Source organism: Lottia gigantea (genome assembly GCF_000327385.1).
Source record: "Lottia gigantea unplaced genomic scaffold LOTGIsca_17, whole genome shotgun sequence".
Taxonomy (NCBI): domain Eukaryota; kingdom Metazoa; phylum Mollusca; class Gastropoda; family Lottiidae; genus Lottia; species Lottia gigantea.
In genome coordinates, this window is record NW_008708133.1 from 1,497,663 (window position 1) to 1,519,254 (window position 21,592).

A 21,592-nucleotide genomic window follows, 5' to 3' on the forward strand; every position below is an offset into this window, starting at 1 on the left:
GGGCGAACGCGTTTAACAGTACTTAGCTAAATATAAAATTTTAACTTCATGACCTAGGCCTGCGCTTTTATAGGATTTTTATTCTCATATCACCCTAATATCCATAGGAAACAACATTACCCTATTGTTTTCGGGGGCACTGTCCTCTAAATACGCCACTGTAGTAACTTGTAAAAACGTAGTAATATTAGGAGACACATTGCATAAAATGCAGGAATTTATTTTCAAAACTCATTCTCACACAAAATACCCTTACGATCGTTTGGGGAAGTTTAATCCTCAAATGATTTTGAATGGATATACTTGTAGTAAGCTTTCCAATTCATTAACAAGGTTAAAAGTAAATTTTGACTTATTTGTAATTAAAATCTATTGCCGAAAGAACAAATGAATGTACACCAAATTTCATACAACGCGGAATTTTTAGTTAGGTTTGAATTGAGAAGTATTCAGCCTTGAACCATGAACTCTTCACAATCGGCCTTGACATTTTTTTGTAAACAAACACGACATTTATTTTTCAAAAAGGGAATTTTTGATGAAAATGATGAGTATTTGATTGAAAAATCGTTATTTTAAATATTTAGGTAGTTTTAAGCAATTTTTCCGAAAAGAATAACAAATCATGGCTAATTTCATTTTCTACGCCGTGGTAAATAGCTTAAAGGTACTTATGGCTATTTACCACGCTTACCACGCCAGTGGTAAATAGCCACTACCTTTTGTTAATGGATTCTTCAAATATTTCTTTGGCGGATATTTTGGCTGAAGTTAGAAGCCAGAGGGTTGATTCTGACCAGAAGCTTCAGCTTTTGAGAGATGAGATCCAAGGATCTAGTAGTAAGTTTGGAAAGCAGTTGGATAAAGTGAAGGCAGATCAAGATGTTACGTGGAAGTTTAAAGGTAACAAGATTCAGTATCAATTTAATGTTACAATTTGTGATATCATCAAATGCATTCGGGGAGTAGCGGATAATGGTAACCTTGATTCAGTTAGAGAGTAGACTGAAACCTTGAACGATAAACTGAATGGTCAAATTGATTCGTGTGGCCGATACGTCAGAGGGAGGCTGTCAGTATGCTTATCCTATTGCTAGTGATTCAGATGATGAGAAACGCATTACTAGAACTGAAACCAGAGCTTTGAAGAAACGCAAGAAAGTAAAATCTAAATCTCTTACTTCGAAAAGGCGGAAATTTTATTCTGCTTCTAGTTCTCTATTTCAAGGTCCATCTATTCATCGTATGAGAATACAAGTATCCCGACAACCTATACGAATCAGTCCCTTCGTGCCCGTATAACAAGAGGCAGTTGTTATTCATGTGGAAGATTTGGTCACTTCAAGAGAGAATGTCCATCCCTCAACTCACAAGGAAATGGTACAACCAGTAAAACAACTGGGTTGTAAGAAGATTGCTGAAGGAATACAAGATAAGTATTTTAATTCTGAAAATGTGATTGTTTCTGATATAGTTTTACTAACGATTATTATGAGTAGATGAACAAGGTCAGCCCAAAATCTTAGTGAAAGTTAGACTTCGAAATAATATTAAATTTTGGGAAAGTTTTGAAGCCAATCCTGTTGTTTTAGATATAATTAGAAATGGGTACAGAATACCATTTACAGATTTACCATGTTCAGAGTTTTTAATAAATAATCGATCTGCCATTGATAATTCTGAATTTGTAGGAAGTGCCATACAGGATTTAGAGAAGAGAGGTCTTATCAGTATAGGTGTTCATTGCAGCCTACAGTAAGTTGTTAATCAGCTGTCTGTGTCGATTCAGTAACGGTAAAAGGCATTTGATATTAGATTTGAGAGTAGTTAATAAATGTGTTGAGAAACAGGGTATTAAGTATGAAGATATTCGTACTGCGTAGTTGTATGCTCATAAAACGTCCTGGTTATTCAAGTTTGATATTCATGCAGCTTATCATCATGTTGAAATTTCTGACGTGCGCACACAGTATTTGGGGTTCTCATGGGTATTTGGTGACGAAACTGTTTATTTTAAATTTTTGGTACTACCTTTTGGTCTTAGTACAGCCCCATATTTATTTACTAAGATATGTACATAGATGTTAATCAAGAAATGGCGTAGTGAAGGTAAATGTATTGCTATGTATATTGATGATGGATTTGGTGCACATGACGAAAAGGATATGGCAGTGAGTAGAGAGGTTAAGCATGATCTTATAATTAGAGGTTTTGTTCCAAAAAATGAGAAGTCTACTTGGGAACCTACCCAAGAATTCGTTTGGCTTGATGTAATAGAAAATACGGATGTTGAATTTTTGAAAATTCCCAAAACAAGGATAGATAAATTATTGAGATGTGTTAAGCAAGTCGGGTTGATTTATGATGAATGCAAAGTGGTTGAGGTTCGCAAGATTGCAAGTGTCGTGGGACAAATAATATCTATGTCAATAGTTATTGGAAATGTATCGCAATTTATGTCGAGGGCATTATCAATTGATCTAGCACTGGCTAATGGATGGAACTCAAGGATAAAATTGAGTATGCTAGTAAAAATCAAATAGAATTTCTGGTCACATAATATCACATGCATCAATGAGAAACCGTTAAAGTTTGATCCATGTTGTGATCGTATTGTAAATTCAGATGCCAGTGACGAAGGTTATGGCGGTTATTGTGTTGAGGAATATACACTGAGGTAGTGCATGGCTATTGATCAGCTGAGGAAGCTGGGAAAAGTTCTACTTGGCGTGAATTGGTGGAATTAGAGGCTGTCAGACGTATTTGGTTGTCATTAACGCACATAGTTAAGTGGTTTTCGGATAATCAAGCTGTTATATCGATATAAAGGTAGTATGAAGCTAGAATTGCATAATATAGCGGTTGAGATTTTCAGTATGTGTTTTACACACGGGGTCATTTTAGAGAAGGAATGGGTTCCTAGAACTATGAATGAAAGAGCTGACTGTTTAAGTAGGATTGTAGATTCTGATGATTGGTCCATTGGTAGTGAAATTTTCACCTAGTTAGATCAAATATGGGGACCTTATGAGGTAGATGTGCTTGCTTCAGAGCATAATCATAAATGTGATGTTTTCTATTCGAGGTATTGGAGTCCCATTTCGACTGGAATCGGTGCCTTCACAATATCTTAGTTTGGCAAGAATGCCACCAGAATGCCACCAGTATACCTTATTCCCAGAGTGTTAAAGCACATGATAATTTGTCAGGCTGCTGGCAAACTTATTATTCCATTATGGAAGTCTGCGAGTTTTTGGCCGTTGATATGTCCAAAAGGGAATTGTTTCATAGATATTTTTAAGGATTGGATTGATTTACCTACAGAAAGATATATTATAATGAATCTTTGAAATATAACAGCTTTGAGAGTAGATTGCTCAAGGTAAAGACGCTTACAGTAATAACGATTCAAGCATGATATGATAGAATTGACAGAGGTTGTCAGTAGGGTTTTAAATCTACAGAGTTCATAGTGATCGTTATGGTAGAGGTTATCATTGGTGGCAGAGTTTGCCAGAAATTGAAATTATTTTTTTAGGGATGGTAGAGTGCAGATTCAACTGTGTCTAATTATGTACATTTTTATATTACGAATGTTAAGGTCTGTATATAAGGAAGATATTGACGAAGTACCTGTTAGTTTACAGAGTGTTGCATCGTTAAGTAACTAATTCTAAAGCTACGTCAACTACTTCAAGTTATTACAGGGGATATCTTGCTTGGAAAGACTGGCTCACGAGCACAGGCATCTGTTTCTATCAATAGTCGACTATCTCTGTAATAGTATATATATGAGAAGGTGGCTAACGCTCGTCACGACCACCGGAAGTAGATACATTGAAACGATGGGTGTAAAATTTTTTAGTATTTTTATTGAACAATAAATAGATTAGTATGGAGAGGAACATTGAGGGAGATATAAAATAGGTCTTGTGTGTAGGGAAAATATTCAATGAAACTATTCATATAAGGTTGGGATAATGTTTCATTACGGTAAATGGTAGAAAATCGTCTGAAGCGGGGATGGTCGTGACGAGCGTTAGCCACCTTCTCATAACGGAATTATTGATATATATTGCTTAAATTCCTTTGGTGTTTTATTCCTTCATGTTAACTTAGCATGTGAGAGTCTTTTTAGACTTAAAATAAGATAGTATTAATTTGCTTGATATAGTCCGTCAGGCTGTTGCATAAATTTATCTATATTTTTGTTTCTTAAACTTGCCACCACATATGGTGTGAATTTGTTGATGCATTATTTTGTTATGATGTTGCTTTTTTCAAACTTGTTTATGTATACACTATATTTTTTTGTATAACTATTAATAGATGTCAGTATGTCATACTTGTATCACGTATTATTATGTATTATCTTGTATCATAATGTATGCTGCCCAAAAAGGGCGAACAATACAATAAATATCTATCTAGTATCTATCTATATATACTATTATAGAGAGAGTCGACTATTGATAGAAACAGATGCCTGTGCTCACGGGGAATGGAAGTTATGACGATCCATTTCTCGCGAAACCATTGTTATTTGCATTGTATCTGACTTCCCTTCTTCAGGAAAAGTGTAGTCCCGAGTCTGATTATACATGCCTTTTATAATGTGAAATGGGCCCATTTTTTAGTGAGTGCAGTTAGTCCTACGGATAATCTTACGCTTCAGAATGTATTAGAAGCCGGGAAGCGTCGTCTTGCTAGGCCAGAGGCTAAGAAGGAGTCCATTACACCTGAATTGTTAAATCTTATGTATGGTAAAATGTATGTGCTAACAGGGGAATGCCAGATAGGTTGTTTAAACGTCATTGGAGATGGAAACGCAAAGGATGGGTATGTGAAAGACGCTCTGCAGAGTAGATAGTCAGTTTCTTTGAATTAGGGTATCTAGTCTAACAATACTGTAAATATTGTTTCGATTATTATGATATTTATGTTTTGTTCTACAATAATTTGTCCATGTTTATTTTGTTGTAGGTGTATATATGGCTATCCGACTGCTTTCTTTGTAATTCATGGCGATTTCGACTCTGCATACCAAATAACTGTGTTAGTGTTATTTGGGGGTGGGCTGATAAAGTATTATCGAAGCAGTGATGGAAGGGAAAAGTTATTCGACCTACAGAAAAAATCAGAATGCCCTTTTAAATAATATGTGGCCTGTGGTTTTATCTTGGAACCATACATAGAGTTTACTCTATGGTATCAAATAGAATTTACTGATGAAAAATGTTCTCTCCATGTAAAAGGTCAAGGTTGGCAAAAGATTCCCCTACATACCGCACGCGCGAAATGAGGGTCTGCAAATGTCAGGACAATTAAACTAGCTATTCTTGTATAATAACTACATGAAGTATTAATTATCTTGCCCTTATCGTTAGTTTAAGTCAGTAATTAGAGTGTAGTTTAAACGAGAACCTGGTCTATAATGGAGGAAATCGACTTTGAGGGTAAGGATGAAATTCAGGTTATTTTAAATTTGTCTAAATATTGACTTCTTCTTACTCACTTGAAAGAGAGGTTTTGTTGACCTTCTTTCGAAATTACATCTAAGCGTAAACGTGGAGTTGTTTCGATGTCAATATTAATTTCCTTGCAAAACGACAAAATGTATGTCGATTTATGAAATACATTTGTAGAATTGTAACTTGAAGAAAATATATTTGTCAATTCTCTATATGCCTGTCGACAAGGATTCTTGTTGCCTCGCTTTTCAATGAAAGTTGTTGTATAAGACGTAAGAAATAAGAGTATTTCAGCTCCTAACAGTCTTTGCCATATAAATTGATACCACAAATTTTCCACCCGTATGCCTTTACGCGTGACTTTTTTTTATTTAAATTTACAAATTGAGAATATTTAGGTGACATTTCTGAAGTGTAATTATATTCTTGATTTATGTATCAGATACTCGACAGTTGTAATTCCTTGTTAAAAAAAGAAAAGAGTCTTAAAAACACCAGAATTGAAAGCTAACAGGTTAAAAGTTTCGTCAATCTTCATTTAATAGTCGTAAATTTCCGTGAGAGGTCAGCTCCACCCACTAATTTGCGATCTCTCGATCAAAACTGACAAATATGACAAATCTACATTTGTACAATCAACATTTCACACATCCTGATTTCATCATCGAGCTTAAACAATTCTACATTTTTAAAGTTGACATATTGACAATTGAACTTGTAATGAACATTTTCAAATCAATCTCAAAATTACCAATATACATTTAAACTTTTACAATTTGACAAATATATTTTCTTCAAGTTACAATTCTACAAATCTATTTCATAAATCGACATACATTTTGTCGTTTTGCAGGGAAATTAATATTCATATCGAAACAACTCCATAGTATAGTAAACACTGCGGAAGACAAAGTATTTGACGCATTTAGGTGAAGCTGGAAGCTTGGATGTCAATTATCCATCCATTAAAATCGGCAAAACTTCATATAATTTTTTTATTACAGATTTCATGAAGGCATATATCAAGATAGCAAATAAATATAAAATCTTTAATAGATTGAATGGTTTATCGGCTGGTTTGAAAAAATAAGCACTCTGAGGCTTCATAATTCTTATTCTTTGAAACGAAATTAAGTCATTTTTTTATACTGTACTCAAAACTGTTATTTTTTTTTAGATGGTATGTGGAGTAATACAACGGTGCTGGAATATGAAAATCCAGACAAACCACTGCTTGTGGCCTTCGGTATAGTTTGTGGTGTTTTAGCTGTTCTGATTACTCTTCTTAATGGTGCCTTGATGATAGTCATTCTACTCAAAAGAAAACTTAGATCTTCACCAAAATATTTTATTGTCTTAAATTTGAGTATTGTTGGTTTCATTGATGGTGCTTTCCTCTCTCCAATTCAGGCGTTAGGCTGGAACGAATGGAATTTTTCTTGTTTTATAATGACTGCCGCAGAAACCATGGCAAGTGCCTTTATCTACCTTGAGTTGATGTTAATTATTAGTATGTGTATCCAATGGATAGTATCAATAACAATACCCAGTTATAACGCTAAAACTAGATTTCGTCTAGTTCTGTTTTTAGTGAGTGTAAGTTGGTTGAGCAGTTTTTCAGCAACACTGGTATATATTATTCCAGGAAGTCGGGCCATATACATTGATCAGCGATGCATTTTTTTCTTAGAAGAATTTGCCCGAATAGGTTTACTTCTAACCATACCCGTCCCACTACTATTAATTTCATTCATAACTCTGGTATTATTAATTGTGGTCAGGGTAAGACAAAGACGTTGTCGCTATAACCTGGAAGCGAATGGAAAGAAATTCCCACTCGACATAGTTTTGAGTGCTTTAGTCTTGTTACTTTGTATAACTAGCTCCACGATTATTCAAAACGTAAGATACATCCTTCTTGCTATTATACTGATAATTATACTTGCTAGGTCACGACATGTTTTGATACCTCTGATTTGGTTGATAATGTCGAAGCCTATCAGAAGAGTTGTATTATGTAAAGGGGAAGAAACATTAACTAAAACTCACGATGTTACACCAATGGAACAGAAATAAGTTTTGATCTATTCATTTACTGAAATGTAGGCCTACTTATTCATAATTTTAAAAAAATGCGCGGAATAGACCTATAGAGGTATTATATCTTCGATTATCTTACCAAAGGATAACTAGTCAGATTATCTCCATAAGCATTTCCTAGGTCACGAGGTGCATACAAATTTGGTCAAATTATGAAAAAAGGAGTCACCTGCTGAAATCGAAACATCCAAATTTGCCAGTCTTATTGCAATTTATTATTTACTCGACAATTTCTTTTTTACTTTATAATTATATTAATTAATTACACTTTGTATACTCATTTCTAGATAAATATATTATAATAATTATAGTAGTGTCAAATATACATATAACCTTTAACATAGAATTCAATTTAGTCACATATTTCACAAGTTCGTCAAAAAGCAAATGAAAACAAAATGAAAGTCATCCTATCCTGCATCTGATGGGCAACGCCATGCAATTTGCAATGATGGAAATTTTGTCAGGACAGCGGCATTAGTCTACACTTTTTCGATTACCAACCTATCAGTCCAAGGAACTCCAACGCGAAAGAAATATAACATTAGCAACAGTATATTTGTCATTATAGTGGGGTATCTGTGTCAAAAGGGTCTGATGGTCTAATTTCTCAGACAATGTGGACATTGACCAGGATTTCATTTGCCATCTGTTTCCATGTTAATTCACGAAATTCGACTTTCTGTAACGTTTTCCAGAAATATCATTAATAGCTTTCTATTATGTCGCATGAAAGCCTTTAGTTTCTGGACAAAATCCAATATATCATGACCATGAAAATCTTGAGCTAGCCAAACTAAAAGTAGAACACACTACACTGACTACACTTTATCAACATCCGCTTGACTGTCACTGCACACAAAACGAATAATTTTAGAACTATCCTTCGGCATGAAAATCTCTCATCACAAAATCTGAAAGAAAATGAAATTTCGGACATCTAATTCCAATTCTAGACCAAAAATTATTCAAAAATAAGCATGCAAAAACCCCAAAAGGAAGAGGATTTCTATTAAAAACACGGACTATCATTTGCATAAAATGTTTTAGTGAACTCGGTCCTGTATCTATTCAAAATGTCGTCTTCCAATTATGCCAATTACATAGATCACCGTTAAAGATTTCCTTAATATCGTATAATCACCACCAATAAACTTTTATTAACATAATATCAGTATGGAGATACCATTCTCTGACTTTAATTAACTTAAAGGGGCAGATGCGCTATTTCCAGAGGTTGATTTGGGTCTTGAATATAAGAAAATAGCCTTCGGAACTAATACAAATATGTACAAAAATCGTATAATTCCTCCATAATACCTTAAACTATAGGAATTTCTCTTTCCATATGTCTTTTCTATGTAGGCCTATTACAGAGTATTATTATTCTAGACACACATGGATTTGAAGGCTCAATTTTTTTCATGTATAAGAAAATAAGATCCATTAATATGAAGAGTCATTGTCGGCAATTCAAATTTAAAGAAGTCAGATATTTTTCTTGGACTAGGATATTACGAGTGGGCAGTAACGTTCCTAGAAAACATCAGGTGTGGGGCCACAATATATTTTATTTCGCATTTTCACATGAAATTAGGTAAATGAGATTTTGTTCTCCGTATGAAATTTGGTCAGTCATTAAAAAAGTTTTTCCGGATTTATTGTCTTTAAATAAATGAGAAATAGGTACATGTTCTCAGGTACGCCACACAGAACCACCACAAGGTTTGGAGTCAAGTAGTGTCTAAGAGGTCCATACTATTGTCGCTAATGTTCGCTGTTAATTTAACTGAAGAATGGTGATTGAAAAAAGTTTTCTAGTGATTCGGTTCAAATGATAAAAATGTCAAGAAATCTGTCGTAAAAAGAGGTTTGAAAGGTGAAATTTGGTCTATTTCGCCATAAGGATTATTTGCATAGCTTGGAGCAAATCGTTTGCCCTTAGCTGTTCCAGAAATATAAGGTATGTTTTTCCATTTAAAGTAAAGTAATTACGCATTAAATATATTTCTAGAAGTTCTAAAAAATTTGTATTTTGTCTTTCTTCGGCAGGATTTCTGATAAAGGCTTTACAGACAGTATCTGTGTTATAAAAATAGCTTAATACGTTTTTTATGTAGAGAATTGGCCGCGATTGTTCGGGAATGCAAGTACTATATCCGTAGGGGCATCATAACACTCTCTAGATCTGGAGCAGCTGATTCATGGCTGAACATCACTACTGATTGGTCGTTGTCTTCATGCAACAGCATTATCCGGCGTCATGCAGTGCTGCGCCAGATTGCAAATTGGCCCGCTGAACACATGCATAGTTAAAGATAACTCGCATGCTTCCTCATGTCAGCGAATATGGCATGCTGGGAAATAATACTTTCTAATGGTGGCAATGATTGACCCAAGCCAATCGTGGCCAATGCCAAGATACCAAACTTCGTGGTAAGTAAGGCATTGCATGACTATATCATGTCAATGGTGTCGAATGGGGCTAATCTAGAAAGAACATATCCTCGTTAGTCGTTATGAACTAAAGGAGTGCAATCTCTGTGATATGCTCCTACTTATAGGAGTAAGAAAGTAAGAAAGTAAGAAAGATCTATATTTTACATAGATATAACCAAGTAAAAACGCCATGTAAAGAACCAATGCTCTAACTGACTGTGCCATAGAACCTCACAAGGAGTTGGGGCCCTATTTCAAAAGTACAAATATTAGGATAACAAAAAATAAGGGTGAGACCATAGTCACTGTGTTCACTAAAGACACTTACAACGTATTTTTCCGTTGTCTACAATGTCTTATCTGGCTCGTCCCAAGCATTTGAGAGTGCAAAAAATTAAAAGTGATTCTCATAAAATTTAAGTTCTCAAGAATGGTTAATATGAGTATATATTCATCAGTTAGCTTACCTGGTATCATAAAGTTACAACAGAATCCCTGTAAAATCAGTAATTATTCAAAAACGCTTAATCTTACTATTAAGCGTTTTTCGATAGTTAATTGTATATTTATCGATAATTACTAAGTTTTTGGATTTATTGGATTATATAAGAATCCTGTTATGTTATTTATGACACCCCGTATATCTACTGATGAATATATGTTCTCATTGGTCAAGTTTAAAATTCTTAAATTCTGTGTTCATTTTAAGACCCTGTTCAATCAACTCGTCTACATGTCAACTCGTGGACAGTCAACTCATCTACAATCTTGAGTTAACTCATCAACTATCTCGAGTTAACTCGTCAACAACCTTGAGTAACTCATTTACACAAACTATTGAAATAAAGATGTTATTTTGACAACAGACAATTACAAACGCTCAAATAAAATGGTATGATAATACAAGCCAAGTAGCTGATAACGTAACACTACTACTTCAACATGTGAATAATGTTTTATATATTCATATATATTTATTCATATTAGACCCAATATCATTTTGCTAGCTCTGTCTTCTATAATTTTCCATGTTTTTTGTATGCTGACATTCTATTTGAAGAGAACCTCATTTAAAACTTTAAAAATGTGTTATTATAAATTCCCGAATGACACAATAATGGCCATAAACTTGTACTTGAATATTTAATAATATGACTGATAAAATGATTCTGATAGCTAGTTCAATCTATTCTTTATTCGTAGGACTGTAATGTATTTTTTATGTTAACATTAAGTCTACACTCTCTGATAAAATGCTTTTTACAAGTTTTTTAAAGTTTTTTTCATATGTATTTTTGCGTGCACTTTTAGGTTAACTACATGTGCAAAACTCTTTTCACAAACATCACATATATATGGTTTCTCACCAGAATGTACTCTCATGTGAATTTTACGATGCGAAGCAGTTGTAAAAGATTTTCCACAAACATCACATGTGTATGGTTTCTCTCCAGTATGTGTTCTCATGTGAACTTTATGATGTGATGTAGTTACAAAAGATTTTCCACAAACATCACATTTGTATGGTTTCTCTCCAGTATGTGTTCTCATGTGAACTTTTAGCTTATCAGACTCTATAAAATACTTTTCACAAACATCACATTTGTAAGGTTTTTCTCCAGTATGTTTTCTCATGTGAACATTAAGATTGTTTGCTCTTATAAAACGTTTTTTACAAACGTCACATTGGTGAGGTTTCTCTCCAGAATGTGTTCTCATGTGCAACTTGAGGGAATTTGGATGTCGAAAATACCATTCACAAACATCACATTTGTATGGTTTTTCTCCGGTATGAGTTCTCATGTGCATCTGAAGAGAATTTTGATGAGAAAAACACCGTTCACAAATGTTACATTTGAAAGGTTTCTCTCCAGTATGTGTTCTTGTGTGGAATTTAAAATTAGCTGCTGAAGTAAAACATTTTCCACAAAGAGCACATTCGTAAGGTTTTTCAGTTTTATGTTTTTTCACATGATTACAAAGTTTTCTTGTCTTGTCAAAGCCTAGTCCACAAATACCACAATAGAAAGTTTTCTCTCCAGTATGTGTTCTCATGTGAACATTAAAATGACTTGCTGTGATAAAACACTTTTCACAAAAATAACATTTATATGGTTTCACTCCAGTATGTATTCGTAAGTGTTCTGTGTGATATGACAATTTTGAAGAACATTTTCCACAAACATCACATTCGTAAGGTTTTTTAATCTTATGTATTTTTAAGTGATTACTAAGTTTTCTTGTCATAGCAAAACCTCGTCCACAAATACCACAATGGAAAACAGATGGTTGTTTCCTGTGAATTTCAAGACTTGAGCAAGTTGAGGTTAATATTTGACCTGTATTACAACCATTCATCAAAACTCCAGATAGATATTGTGGTAGCTCTTGTATTCCGCTGTATTCTGCCATTGTGAAAAGTATAAACCGATTTTGATTTGGATCACAGAGAAGTTTCCGATCAAAAAGTTTGGTAAAGTGTAGTAACAGTTGTGTTATTATTACTATTGGTAGTGATTTTAGAAACAGGAAGTGACAAATATTACGGATTGACTCTTGGCTTACAGACATGATGTTATTTTTTATATAATATACAATGTATATATTATATTTGAGTGTATGTTGATCATCATGTGTTCAGTGTAAAAGAGCTAAAACTTATGTCCTGTGCCTCTGCTTTCGTAACTTTGCCATTAGTACAAAATTACAACCTTTAGCCTACTCCCAAAGAGGGTCCCAGTCACCAGAAAAAAAATACAAAATTCTAAAATAAGAAAGCACCAAAGGAAGTATCTAAAACTAAAAGGTTAATACATAACATAAAATAGCTTGCCAGGCAAGATAATATACGCCCACTGGAAGCTTTGATTTCAGATATATACTTCTTTTGAACTTTTTGAGGCGATACTGAATAATATTACCAAGTTTCATCCTAAATCCATCAAGATTTGTGCCTTCTGGAGTGTTTAAGAGCTAAAAATTGAACGCGTTTTCAAGGGCAATAACTCATACTAAATATTTTCCGATTTTTCGGATTTTCAATAGGGTTCATCCTTGGGTGATTATGAACAACCATAACAAGTTTTGTCGAAATCAGTCAAGAATTGTGCCTTGTAGAGTGTTTACGAGCAATTGTGGACGGACGGACGGACATGGGTGACGACAATATACGCCCCCTTTTCACGTGGGCGTATAAAAATGGTTCACAACTTATACTGGGGCCCTACCAAGGACAATGTTATATCCTTGTCTAAGAAAATGAGGCCCTATGTTAGATATGACTGCTTTTTAGGGACCAAATACAAAAGTTCTAGGACCTTCACTGTAGAGGGTAGACTAATATCCTTAAACCTCCCACTACTAAGACAGATCTATAGCAGGCATCAAATTGACTTACAGTGGGGTCTAGGGAGAGCCTGCTTCAAAAAATACCCGGGGGATGGGCCCCAACCCACTTAAACCAACGGGCACTCACTCATTTAGTTGAGCCACTGCATTAATGTGTTCATGTGCGTGCAGCTACCTGTGCTATATTCAATTTATAACATTTACTTGTGTATTTTATGTAGGCCCTAGGCCTATATACATGTTTATAACAAATTGTATATCTAAATCATTGTGTAACATCTTACTTAAGCTGGTAGCCCGATAAATCTGGCTCTATCGGTTATTAGAGCGATATTGTCACGATTATCGTCCAATTATTGGACTACGTAATACTATAATCAAGCTATTTATATTTTCTTGTTCATAAATGTAAAAATCAAGATTGGTTTGTTGAGTGATTAGTGATGCAGACCAATCGGTCGGTTGTGGTGTGGTCTTAAAAATTCCTTAATGTGGACCGGTCTAGAGTCAGGTGCGTCCTCCTATACCATTAAAATTAATGATACCTGGTAAATAAGAACAACAACGCTATGAAAGGAAAAAAACGCCAATCCAGCGACAGCGGTCCAGGCACACATTGGACACATATGATCTGGTCCACATGACTAGAATCGTTTAGCAAAACTTTTGATATCATAGCTTAATGGTTCAACGATTTCCTTTGAGGGAGGTGAAGATATAATAGAACATGTAGACAGCGTACCAATTCAAATTGCGATATCAGCACCCTTGTTAATTGACTAATAAAGCTCATTATTGTATAAAAATATTCCATAGAAAGCCACAACCGAGCCCAAAATTTGAATACAAAATTTGAAAAAAGAAGCAAAGTGAACTTCAATTTTGAATTCTTTCGTTTCTGATATCATTTTAACCTTTTGTACGGAGGTATATACCCAGTTACTGAGCATTCAATTTCCGACCAACGCCGTAGTGAAACGCAGGAAACGAGCTTGTCGTACACACGTAAACAACAATATGGATGCTGTGAGAGTTAACAAGTGGAACTGTCATGTCAGCAATTAGGTCTTATTTCTTGGTGGAGTCATAATCAGTTAGCTGAGACAACTTTTCTCTAAAATGCATCCAGCAATTCCAATTAGTTTATTATTTGTAGGATGCTGCAGCAATGTCATTTTCTTGGAATTATTGGTCAGGTGTGTTATTCGGGACTCGGTATTATTTGTCATTTTCTCCCTTGAAAAACGCTTTGCACAATTCTCAGAAATTTATGAATAACCTATTTTCGTGAATATAAGGATTCAACACCGAATTTCGTCAAATTTAAAAAAAACAATTTTTTTTTTATGTCTGAGATGTTTCCTCAGATATTCTACAAAATAATTAAAATTGGTTTATTTCGATTTTCCTTATGAATCCTTCACTTTGACCCATATTTCATGAGCAACCAACTCGACAACGGCGGCTGAATGCGTCACCTATTTTCATGTACAATGTTTGATCTATAAATAAGTCTAGAAAAACACGTATGGATACCAGGTTGTATAATTAACTTCTCTTAGTATTTATCTTTAATATCAATTCATTATAACTAGTGACAATTCCTTCAAAGAACCATGATTTTAAAAAAAATAGTGACTTACAAAATATGTAGCGTGATTTATTGCTAAAAGTCACTGAAACAACATAAGAATATGGTCCATTTTGTGTTCCATAGAAATTTTCTGCAGACACGGAATCCGCTAGTTGATCAAGTGACTTCATTCGTTGGACTACATTCTAGCAGACGACACTTGGAATTCTGATTACCGCTTGGGATTATAAGGAAATTTGGCCGATAAAAATGGTGATGTTTGGTAATAAGTGAAATCCGCCATTTTGTATTTGTCAAAGTATACATTAATACAGTTTACCTTGCTTGAAACTACTGAATTCATTCTACTAGCTGATATTGTACAGAAAACCCATGTTTATCAAAACAAGCAAATGCGGAGGTTACGCGAGGTCGCACATGTAAATTATTAATCCTTTCTGGAAATCCACGAAAATAGGTTACAACGAAATTAGGTTTCTTGACTGTATATATATTTATATATTGTAACATATTTTACAGCCAGGTTCCGGGATGTGGTAGTCTTGTCACAATGTGTCAGTTTTTATTTATAACTGTTGAAGGCTTCATATTTACTACAAAATTTGGCTCGAAGAAACCTGTGATACCTATATCGTAAGTAATAATATTTATTTTTAGACTAGGCCCTATAGAGATTAATTCTAAAATTGTAAGTGTTCACTTTTGCAAATAGGCATCTCTTTCCGAGAGTCTACATAGCCTGTAGGCCCATTTTATCAAGGATAAGGTGTTTTTTGAAGTTTTCAGTGTCACAAAAGTAAAAAAATAAGGATTTTGATTGTTCTCGTTGATCCCGAAGTCTAAATCCACATAGGGTTTCAGTTTTCTATTTGATTACTGATAGGCCTATGTTGAAAATAGAGAATTCCAGTCACCCCACCCAGTGAACCAAGAACAATATTTCTATATATATATACATCTATCTCTGTGAATCCATTTACTAACTCGTGTAAATTAGATAGAGAATACATGCATCTTTGATATTCTTAGATATGTTGATGCTGAAAAATCAACTTAATATTTCAATTTTCTGAATTTTTAATGCATATTATATAATTGGCAGTGATGGTATTGGTAAGATTGAAGATTTTTTTTTGTAAATTGAGAACTTGCATTTTATAATAGCTGAGTTTAAAGCTTACTCTTGACAGCTGGGACTACCTCGCTTTCCAGGAAAGATTATCTTACATAATACTGGTATGACCAAATGATCTTGAGCAAAATTTAAATTGATTATGAGATAAACTAGTGTCATTCCTTAGGAACAATTATCCACCCACTTGAAACGTTAAATTACTCTGTATTTTTTTGCAACTATTTCAGATATTATTTGTATATGGTGGCCATGTTTTTTGTGGTTCAGGTTATCAATAATATAGTATTTAATTTTAATATTGCTATGCCCTTACATATGATATTTCGTTCAGTAAGTACTTACACTATAGTCTATTCTGTCTTAACCAACAGATAAAAGCATACTTTTTCTCTCTCAGTCTAGATTCCCAACATCTTATATACTGTTTTATACAAATATTCGAGAAACATATTAAGGCTTTATGCCCTTGCCTTGGTCTAGATTATACAGATTATGAATTCAGATTCACAAAGCTAAGATTATAGTGACTAAATATTTAAATCTCTAGTGATAAAGTAATTAAGTAATGTCATTTTTCAGGGAACATTAGCAGCTACTATGATATTGGGTATATTCATATTAAAAAGACAGTAAGTATTATTTGATTAAATACTCAATAAAGTTATTCAACTTTACCTCACAAGGGAAGCTTTTTCTCCCTTTAAAGTCTACTCAGCAAATACTTCTAATCCATTTCACAGAATATATGTGTCTTGTAATTGTATACTTGTATTTACAGATATAAATTAAGTAAATATATATCAGTTGCTTTAATAACGCTAGGAATCATAATTTGTACAATATCATCAGCCAGTCAAGTGGTAAGTACACGTTTCTATATGTTTTCTTAATCAAAATATTTCTTTACCTGGTCATCTGGTAATTCAAGGTTTGAAAGAGATTTTTCATTTTTAGACTTGGCTGAGACATCTTATTGCAAAATGATTTTTTATACGCCCACATGGAAATGTGGACGTCTATTGCTGTTGCCCTGTCCATCCGTCCATCCACATTTCTTGTATGCACGATAGAGGCTACAGTTTTTATTCGATCTTGATGAAACTTGGTATGCATGTATGTATTGATGAGATCTCAATCAGTTTCGAAAATGGTAATAATCGGATGAACAGTGTCTGAATTATTGCCCTTGACTTAATAAAAACACTGCAAATTTGGCTTGTATGCACAATAAAGACTGCAGTTTTTATTTGATCTTCATTAAACTGGTTTGCATGTATATATTGATGAGATCTCAGTCAAGTTCTCAGTCAAGTTCGAAATTTGTATTAAGTGGATGATCAGTGTTGGAGTTATTGCCCTTAACTAAATATAAACACATCAAATTTGGCTTGTAGGCACAATAAAGGCTACAGGTTTTAACCGATCTTAATGAAACTTGGAATGCATGTATATATTGAAGTTCGAAATTGGTATTAATCCGATGAACAGTTTCAGAGTAAATTCCCTTGTGTGTATGTCAACCTTGTACATGTTTGAATTTCGATGATAATTTGATGTAACTGTTTTTGAGGTATTGCCTTGACTTTAAATAATTTTAAGATTATTTCAATCTTTGCAAGTTCATTATTAAAGATGGGTTCCCTCATTTTCATTTATGAAATTAAAATGCTAATATTTATATGAATAGAAAGAGGCGATGTTCTAATGACTTGGAAAAATAACAGTTTGTCTCACATGTCCATAATTAATTCATAATTAGCCAAATTTGAAGAAAATTACCAGCAGAATTCCAATGAGTGACCGATCAAAAAAGGTCAAAAAGTCTTTTTTTTGTTTATCCAGACTGTACGTACATGGACATTTATGATTGGTTAAAACTTAGATTATATGCAATATTAGAAAATAATGATATGATAAAGAATACATGCTAATTCATTAGAAACACCAATTAATCAAATAGTTTGCTTAATTTGACACTAAAAAATAAGGAAACCCATCTTTAAGTCACCAAAGACTTTGCTATCATTCCTGACAGCTGGCAGTGCGCGTATGCTACCTTGCATCGCAAGCTATCTTTTCTTATCAAATAGAATGATCTTAACTATTTGTCTGATAGCAATCTTTTGGGTGTGTCTTAAAGAATCACTGAACAGCCTGGCCCTTTGATATGCAACCACTTTCTGTTAATGCTAAATTTTAAACTTGGGCTTGCTTTGGCTCGGGGATCAATGTTTTTGTTCATATTCTTTATTGTTTTGAATAATGATTTTATGTATTTTTTATGATTGGAAGGAATCTCATCCTAGTAAAACTGGTAATCTAGCCAATGATTATTTTATGTGGTTAATAGGTAAGTATTCAATAATAACAGGATATGAGTTATCTCCCTTCTCTTACAGTTTATTATCAAAACATCCTCAGCATTCAGTTTAGTGACAACATGAGTTGAGTTGACCATGCTTGATTTAATAAGGAGAAGTATTTTTCAACATGGCTCAGATCATATAATTATGGCCTCTGTTCTTCAAAGTATGTTTTAATGATTAAACGGTTTGTTACAACTATTAAATTGTCAGCTATTTTATCATCTAAAACATACACTGTAAATCTGAGAATTCTTAATTGAATAAGTTTAAATAATGAGTGTTTGTTTACTTTGATAGGTATTGCTTTACTTGTATTCGCCTTATTTATGTCTTCTTTAATGGGGATATTTCAAGAAAAGACCTATAAACAATTTGGTAAACATCCTAAAGAAGCTTTATTTTATAATGTAAGTACATGAATTGTTTTTTTTGTATAGCTGGAGGATTTTAGGCGGAGATGTCTCAAAATATCGATTGTATCAAAATATCGATTGCGCTACAAAATAAGTCCAACGTGGGCAAACGAGTAAATATGCGGGCGAATGGAATCGCTTTGGTAATTCATCCGCTGAAAATGTCTCACATATATAATGCCAGCAATTTGTACAGGTGCATGAGCAAATTTTTTGAGAGATTTAAAATTTGCAAATATAGATCGGCAAAAAATAAGCCGACTACTTAACACAATGTAGTTACTGATGATCATGTTAATAACTTAATTGATTACTTGTTAAAACTACTGAATGTGAGATGATTTTATTTTATTTTCAGCATGCTTTACCACTACCAATGTTTTTAATACTAAGTAATAATATTTACGATTCATTTCAAAATTTTAATCAATCCGGTACGTATGTTATCAGTTATTCTTTTAAATGTATAAATTAGCATTTATCTACTTTCCTCACAGTTATACTGGTAAATCAAATTTTACAGATTAGCTTTATATATATAGTACTGACATTCTTTAAATAATTGTTTTATTACAGAGTCTTATAAGATACCAGTGTTAGGCAGTGGTATACCTATATTGTGGGCCTATTTAATTTGTTATTGTTTAACTCAGTATCCTTTTACAATTATTATTTCTTTGACTGATGGGACTTCTTTGAAACTAGTTGACATTTTAGCCACAGATATATATTTTTCATGTTATTTGATGGTGCACAGACACAAATTTTAAGCATGATTTATTGGGGATTCCAAGCAAAGTTGAAGGGGTTCAAAGGAATAAAGTTGTCTCGTGCTTATATTTGCTTTCTGATGATAGAAGCCAATATTTGATTTATTTCAATTCAACAAATTTATATTGTTGTGCCTTCCGTAATTGACCTACTCCTGTCATTGATCTCTTCTAGTAATTGATTTCAGATTGATTCTTCCAGCTATATAAGTATTGGAACACACCATATTTCTTACCCTTCAGTTCTAGAGTGCTTAGTAGCTTATTCATTAACATGCTTACAATTCTTAACCAGATATTAAGATATTTATGTATTAGTTCAGTGTTTGTGTTAACCACAGAATTGACCTCCTTAAAAGTGACTTTGATTGTAACACTACGTAAATTTACCAGTATACTTATATCAATCTGGTATTTCAATAATCCTTTTACAATTTATCATTGGGTAGGCTCATTATTAGTTTTTATTGGAACTTTAATATTTACAGAGTTAATAAATATAGATAGCTTATTGCCCATTAGTACGTCGAAGAAAGAAGTCTAGAATCAGTGATAGTTTTAATGAGAAAATCTACAATTACAGGGTGTGTGTATAGGATTTTAACTGAGTCACTTATTCTTCAGGTTTTCTATACTAATAAAAACAAGTCCCCTAGGTGCAATATTTGACTTGACAGTTCTCATTGATATTGACCCATTTATTACCTGAACAAGTATTCATCTATAATGAGAGTGGCTAGGTTTAAACCTAGATACATGATATTATCAAACTACCAGTTATTTAGTTGTTATATAAATATTTTTGAGAGTTTAATCCAATTCAGTAACTTGATCTATTATCTGTGCACTAATTTTTTGGTCTACAATACAATCTACTCAAGTACTTGATTTGAGTTAGTTTTTCATTTTCACTTGTATGTTGCTTTCTTCTCTTTGTAGTTTTCAGCATCTACTTGAATTTTGATATTGTTTATTGAAAGTTCTTATTATAATGCAAATCTAGATGTTTAGTTTCGTTTTTTATCTGAGGGTTACTACACATTTTTGATCTGACAAGATTCTTCTTTGAACCATGTTCATGTCAAAATTGCCTAATAGCATAAAAAGTTGTCAGAACCAAGAATATCCAAGTATTCCTCTCATATTGTAAGGACATTTTTCATTGAACCTGATTAAACAGATTTGATGAACAATTCCTAAGAAAAACACAAAACCCAACATCTAGATTTGCATTTTAATCAGATCACCCCGTTGAATTGATTGTTTTTAAGATGTATCCTTATGTGAGTTATTGTTTTAATCTGATCCTAATATTTAAACTGAACAATAGTATGCTCTAATGCTATGTAATTGGTTACACAAAGTCACTAATTAAACTGGAAGAAATTTGATAAAAGTATGAACATGTTTTGTTTTGTGTATTCCTGTTTTTATATGCCCACATTATAATGTGGTGATTCCAATAAGAAAAACAGGCAGCAATAACCAATCACAGAAGACTTTTTGATGGGATCACCAATACCACTAGTAATACAGCGATTCATTTGATGTATTGCCACATTATAATGTGGTCGTATATTGTCGTCGCCCCTGTCCGTCGATCCGTTGCTTGTGAACGCAATAGAGACAACAGTTTTTATCTGATTTGAATGAAATTTGGTGTGATCATTTATATTAATGAGATCTTGGACAAGTTTGAATTTGACGATCTTTTGATGAACGGTTTTTGAGTTATTGCCCTTGACTTATGAAAAACGTCTCAAAATTTGGTTGTGAACACAATAGAGACTACAGTTTTCATCCAATTTAAAGGAAATTTGATATGAATATTTATAATGATGAGATTTTGGACAAGTTTGAATTTGGCTATCTGGCGATGAACGGTTTTTTATGCGCCCACATCTCTCTATGTGGACGTATATTGTCGGCACCCCTGTACGTCCATCATTTGGTCGG

The 21,592-nt window shown here is 33.4% G+C and overlaps 3 protein-coding genes across 3 annotated transcripts; 2 read left to right on the plus strand and 1 right to left on the minus strand.

The window, feature by feature from the left end:
• Nucleotides 1-625: 625 nt before the first annotated feature.
• On the plus strand, nucleotides 626-7,547 carry LOTGIDRAFT_158510 (hypothetical protein; the record flags this gene model as incomplete). The annotated part of the gene is made up of 5 exons (XM_009051665.1): nucleotides 626-704; nucleotides 1,593-1,755; nucleotides 4,573-4,839; nucleotides 4,984-5,072; nucleotides 6,649-7,547. The coding sequence occupies 5 exons, from the start codon at nucleotides 626-628 to the stop codon at nucleotides 7,545-7,547; spliced, it is 1,497 nt and encodes a 498-aa protein (XP_009049913.1).
• A 3,723-nt stretch (nucleotides 7,548-11,270) lies between these two features.
• LOTGIDRAFT_113526 (hypothetical protein) lies at nucleotides 11,271-12,065 on the minus strand (the record flags this gene model as incomplete). The annotated part of the gene is made up of 1 exon (XM_009051666.1): nucleotides 11,271-12,065. One exon carries the CDS (start codon nucleotides 12,063-12,065, stop codon nucleotides 11,271-11,273), a length of 795 nt encoding a protein of 264 aa, XP_009049914.1.
• A 2,328-nt stretch (nucleotides 12,066-14,393) lies between these two features.
• Nucleotides 14,394-21,046, plus strand: LOTGIDRAFT_231075 (hypothetical protein). Its single transcript, XM_009051667.1, has 10 exons — nucleotides 14,394-14,554; nucleotides 15,472-15,585; nucleotides 16,315-16,417; nucleotides 16,667-16,716; nucleotides 16,866-16,947; nucleotides 18,380-18,437; nucleotides 18,751-18,860; nucleotides 19,225-19,300; nucleotides 19,443-19,518; nucleotides 19,940-21,046. Exons 1-10 carry the CDS (start codon nucleotides 14,478-14,480, stop codon nucleotides 20,178-20,180), a joined length of 987 nt encoding a protein of 328 aa, XP_009049915.1. The 5' UTR covers nucleotides 14,394-14,477; the 3' UTR covers nucleotides 20,181-21,046.
• Nucleotides 21,047-21,592: the final 546 nt, after the last annotated feature.

What these genes read in the sequence shown, in the direction of transcription:
- LOTGIDRAFT_231075 (XM_009051667.1), top strand. Translation starts at nt 14,478, where the DNA reads ATGCATCCAGCAATTCCAATTAGTTTATTATTTGTAGGATGCTGCAGC. An exon ending in TCAAAATTTTAATCAATCCG is followed by an intron (nt 19,301 to 19,442) that starts GTACGTATGTTA and finishes GTTTTATTACAG; the next exon opens with AGTCTTATAAGATACCAGTG. An exon ending in ATTTGTTATTGTTTAACTCA is followed by an intron (nt 19,519 to 19,939) that starts GTATCCTTTTAC and finishes CCAGATATTAAG; the next exon opens with ATATTTATGTATTAGTTCAG.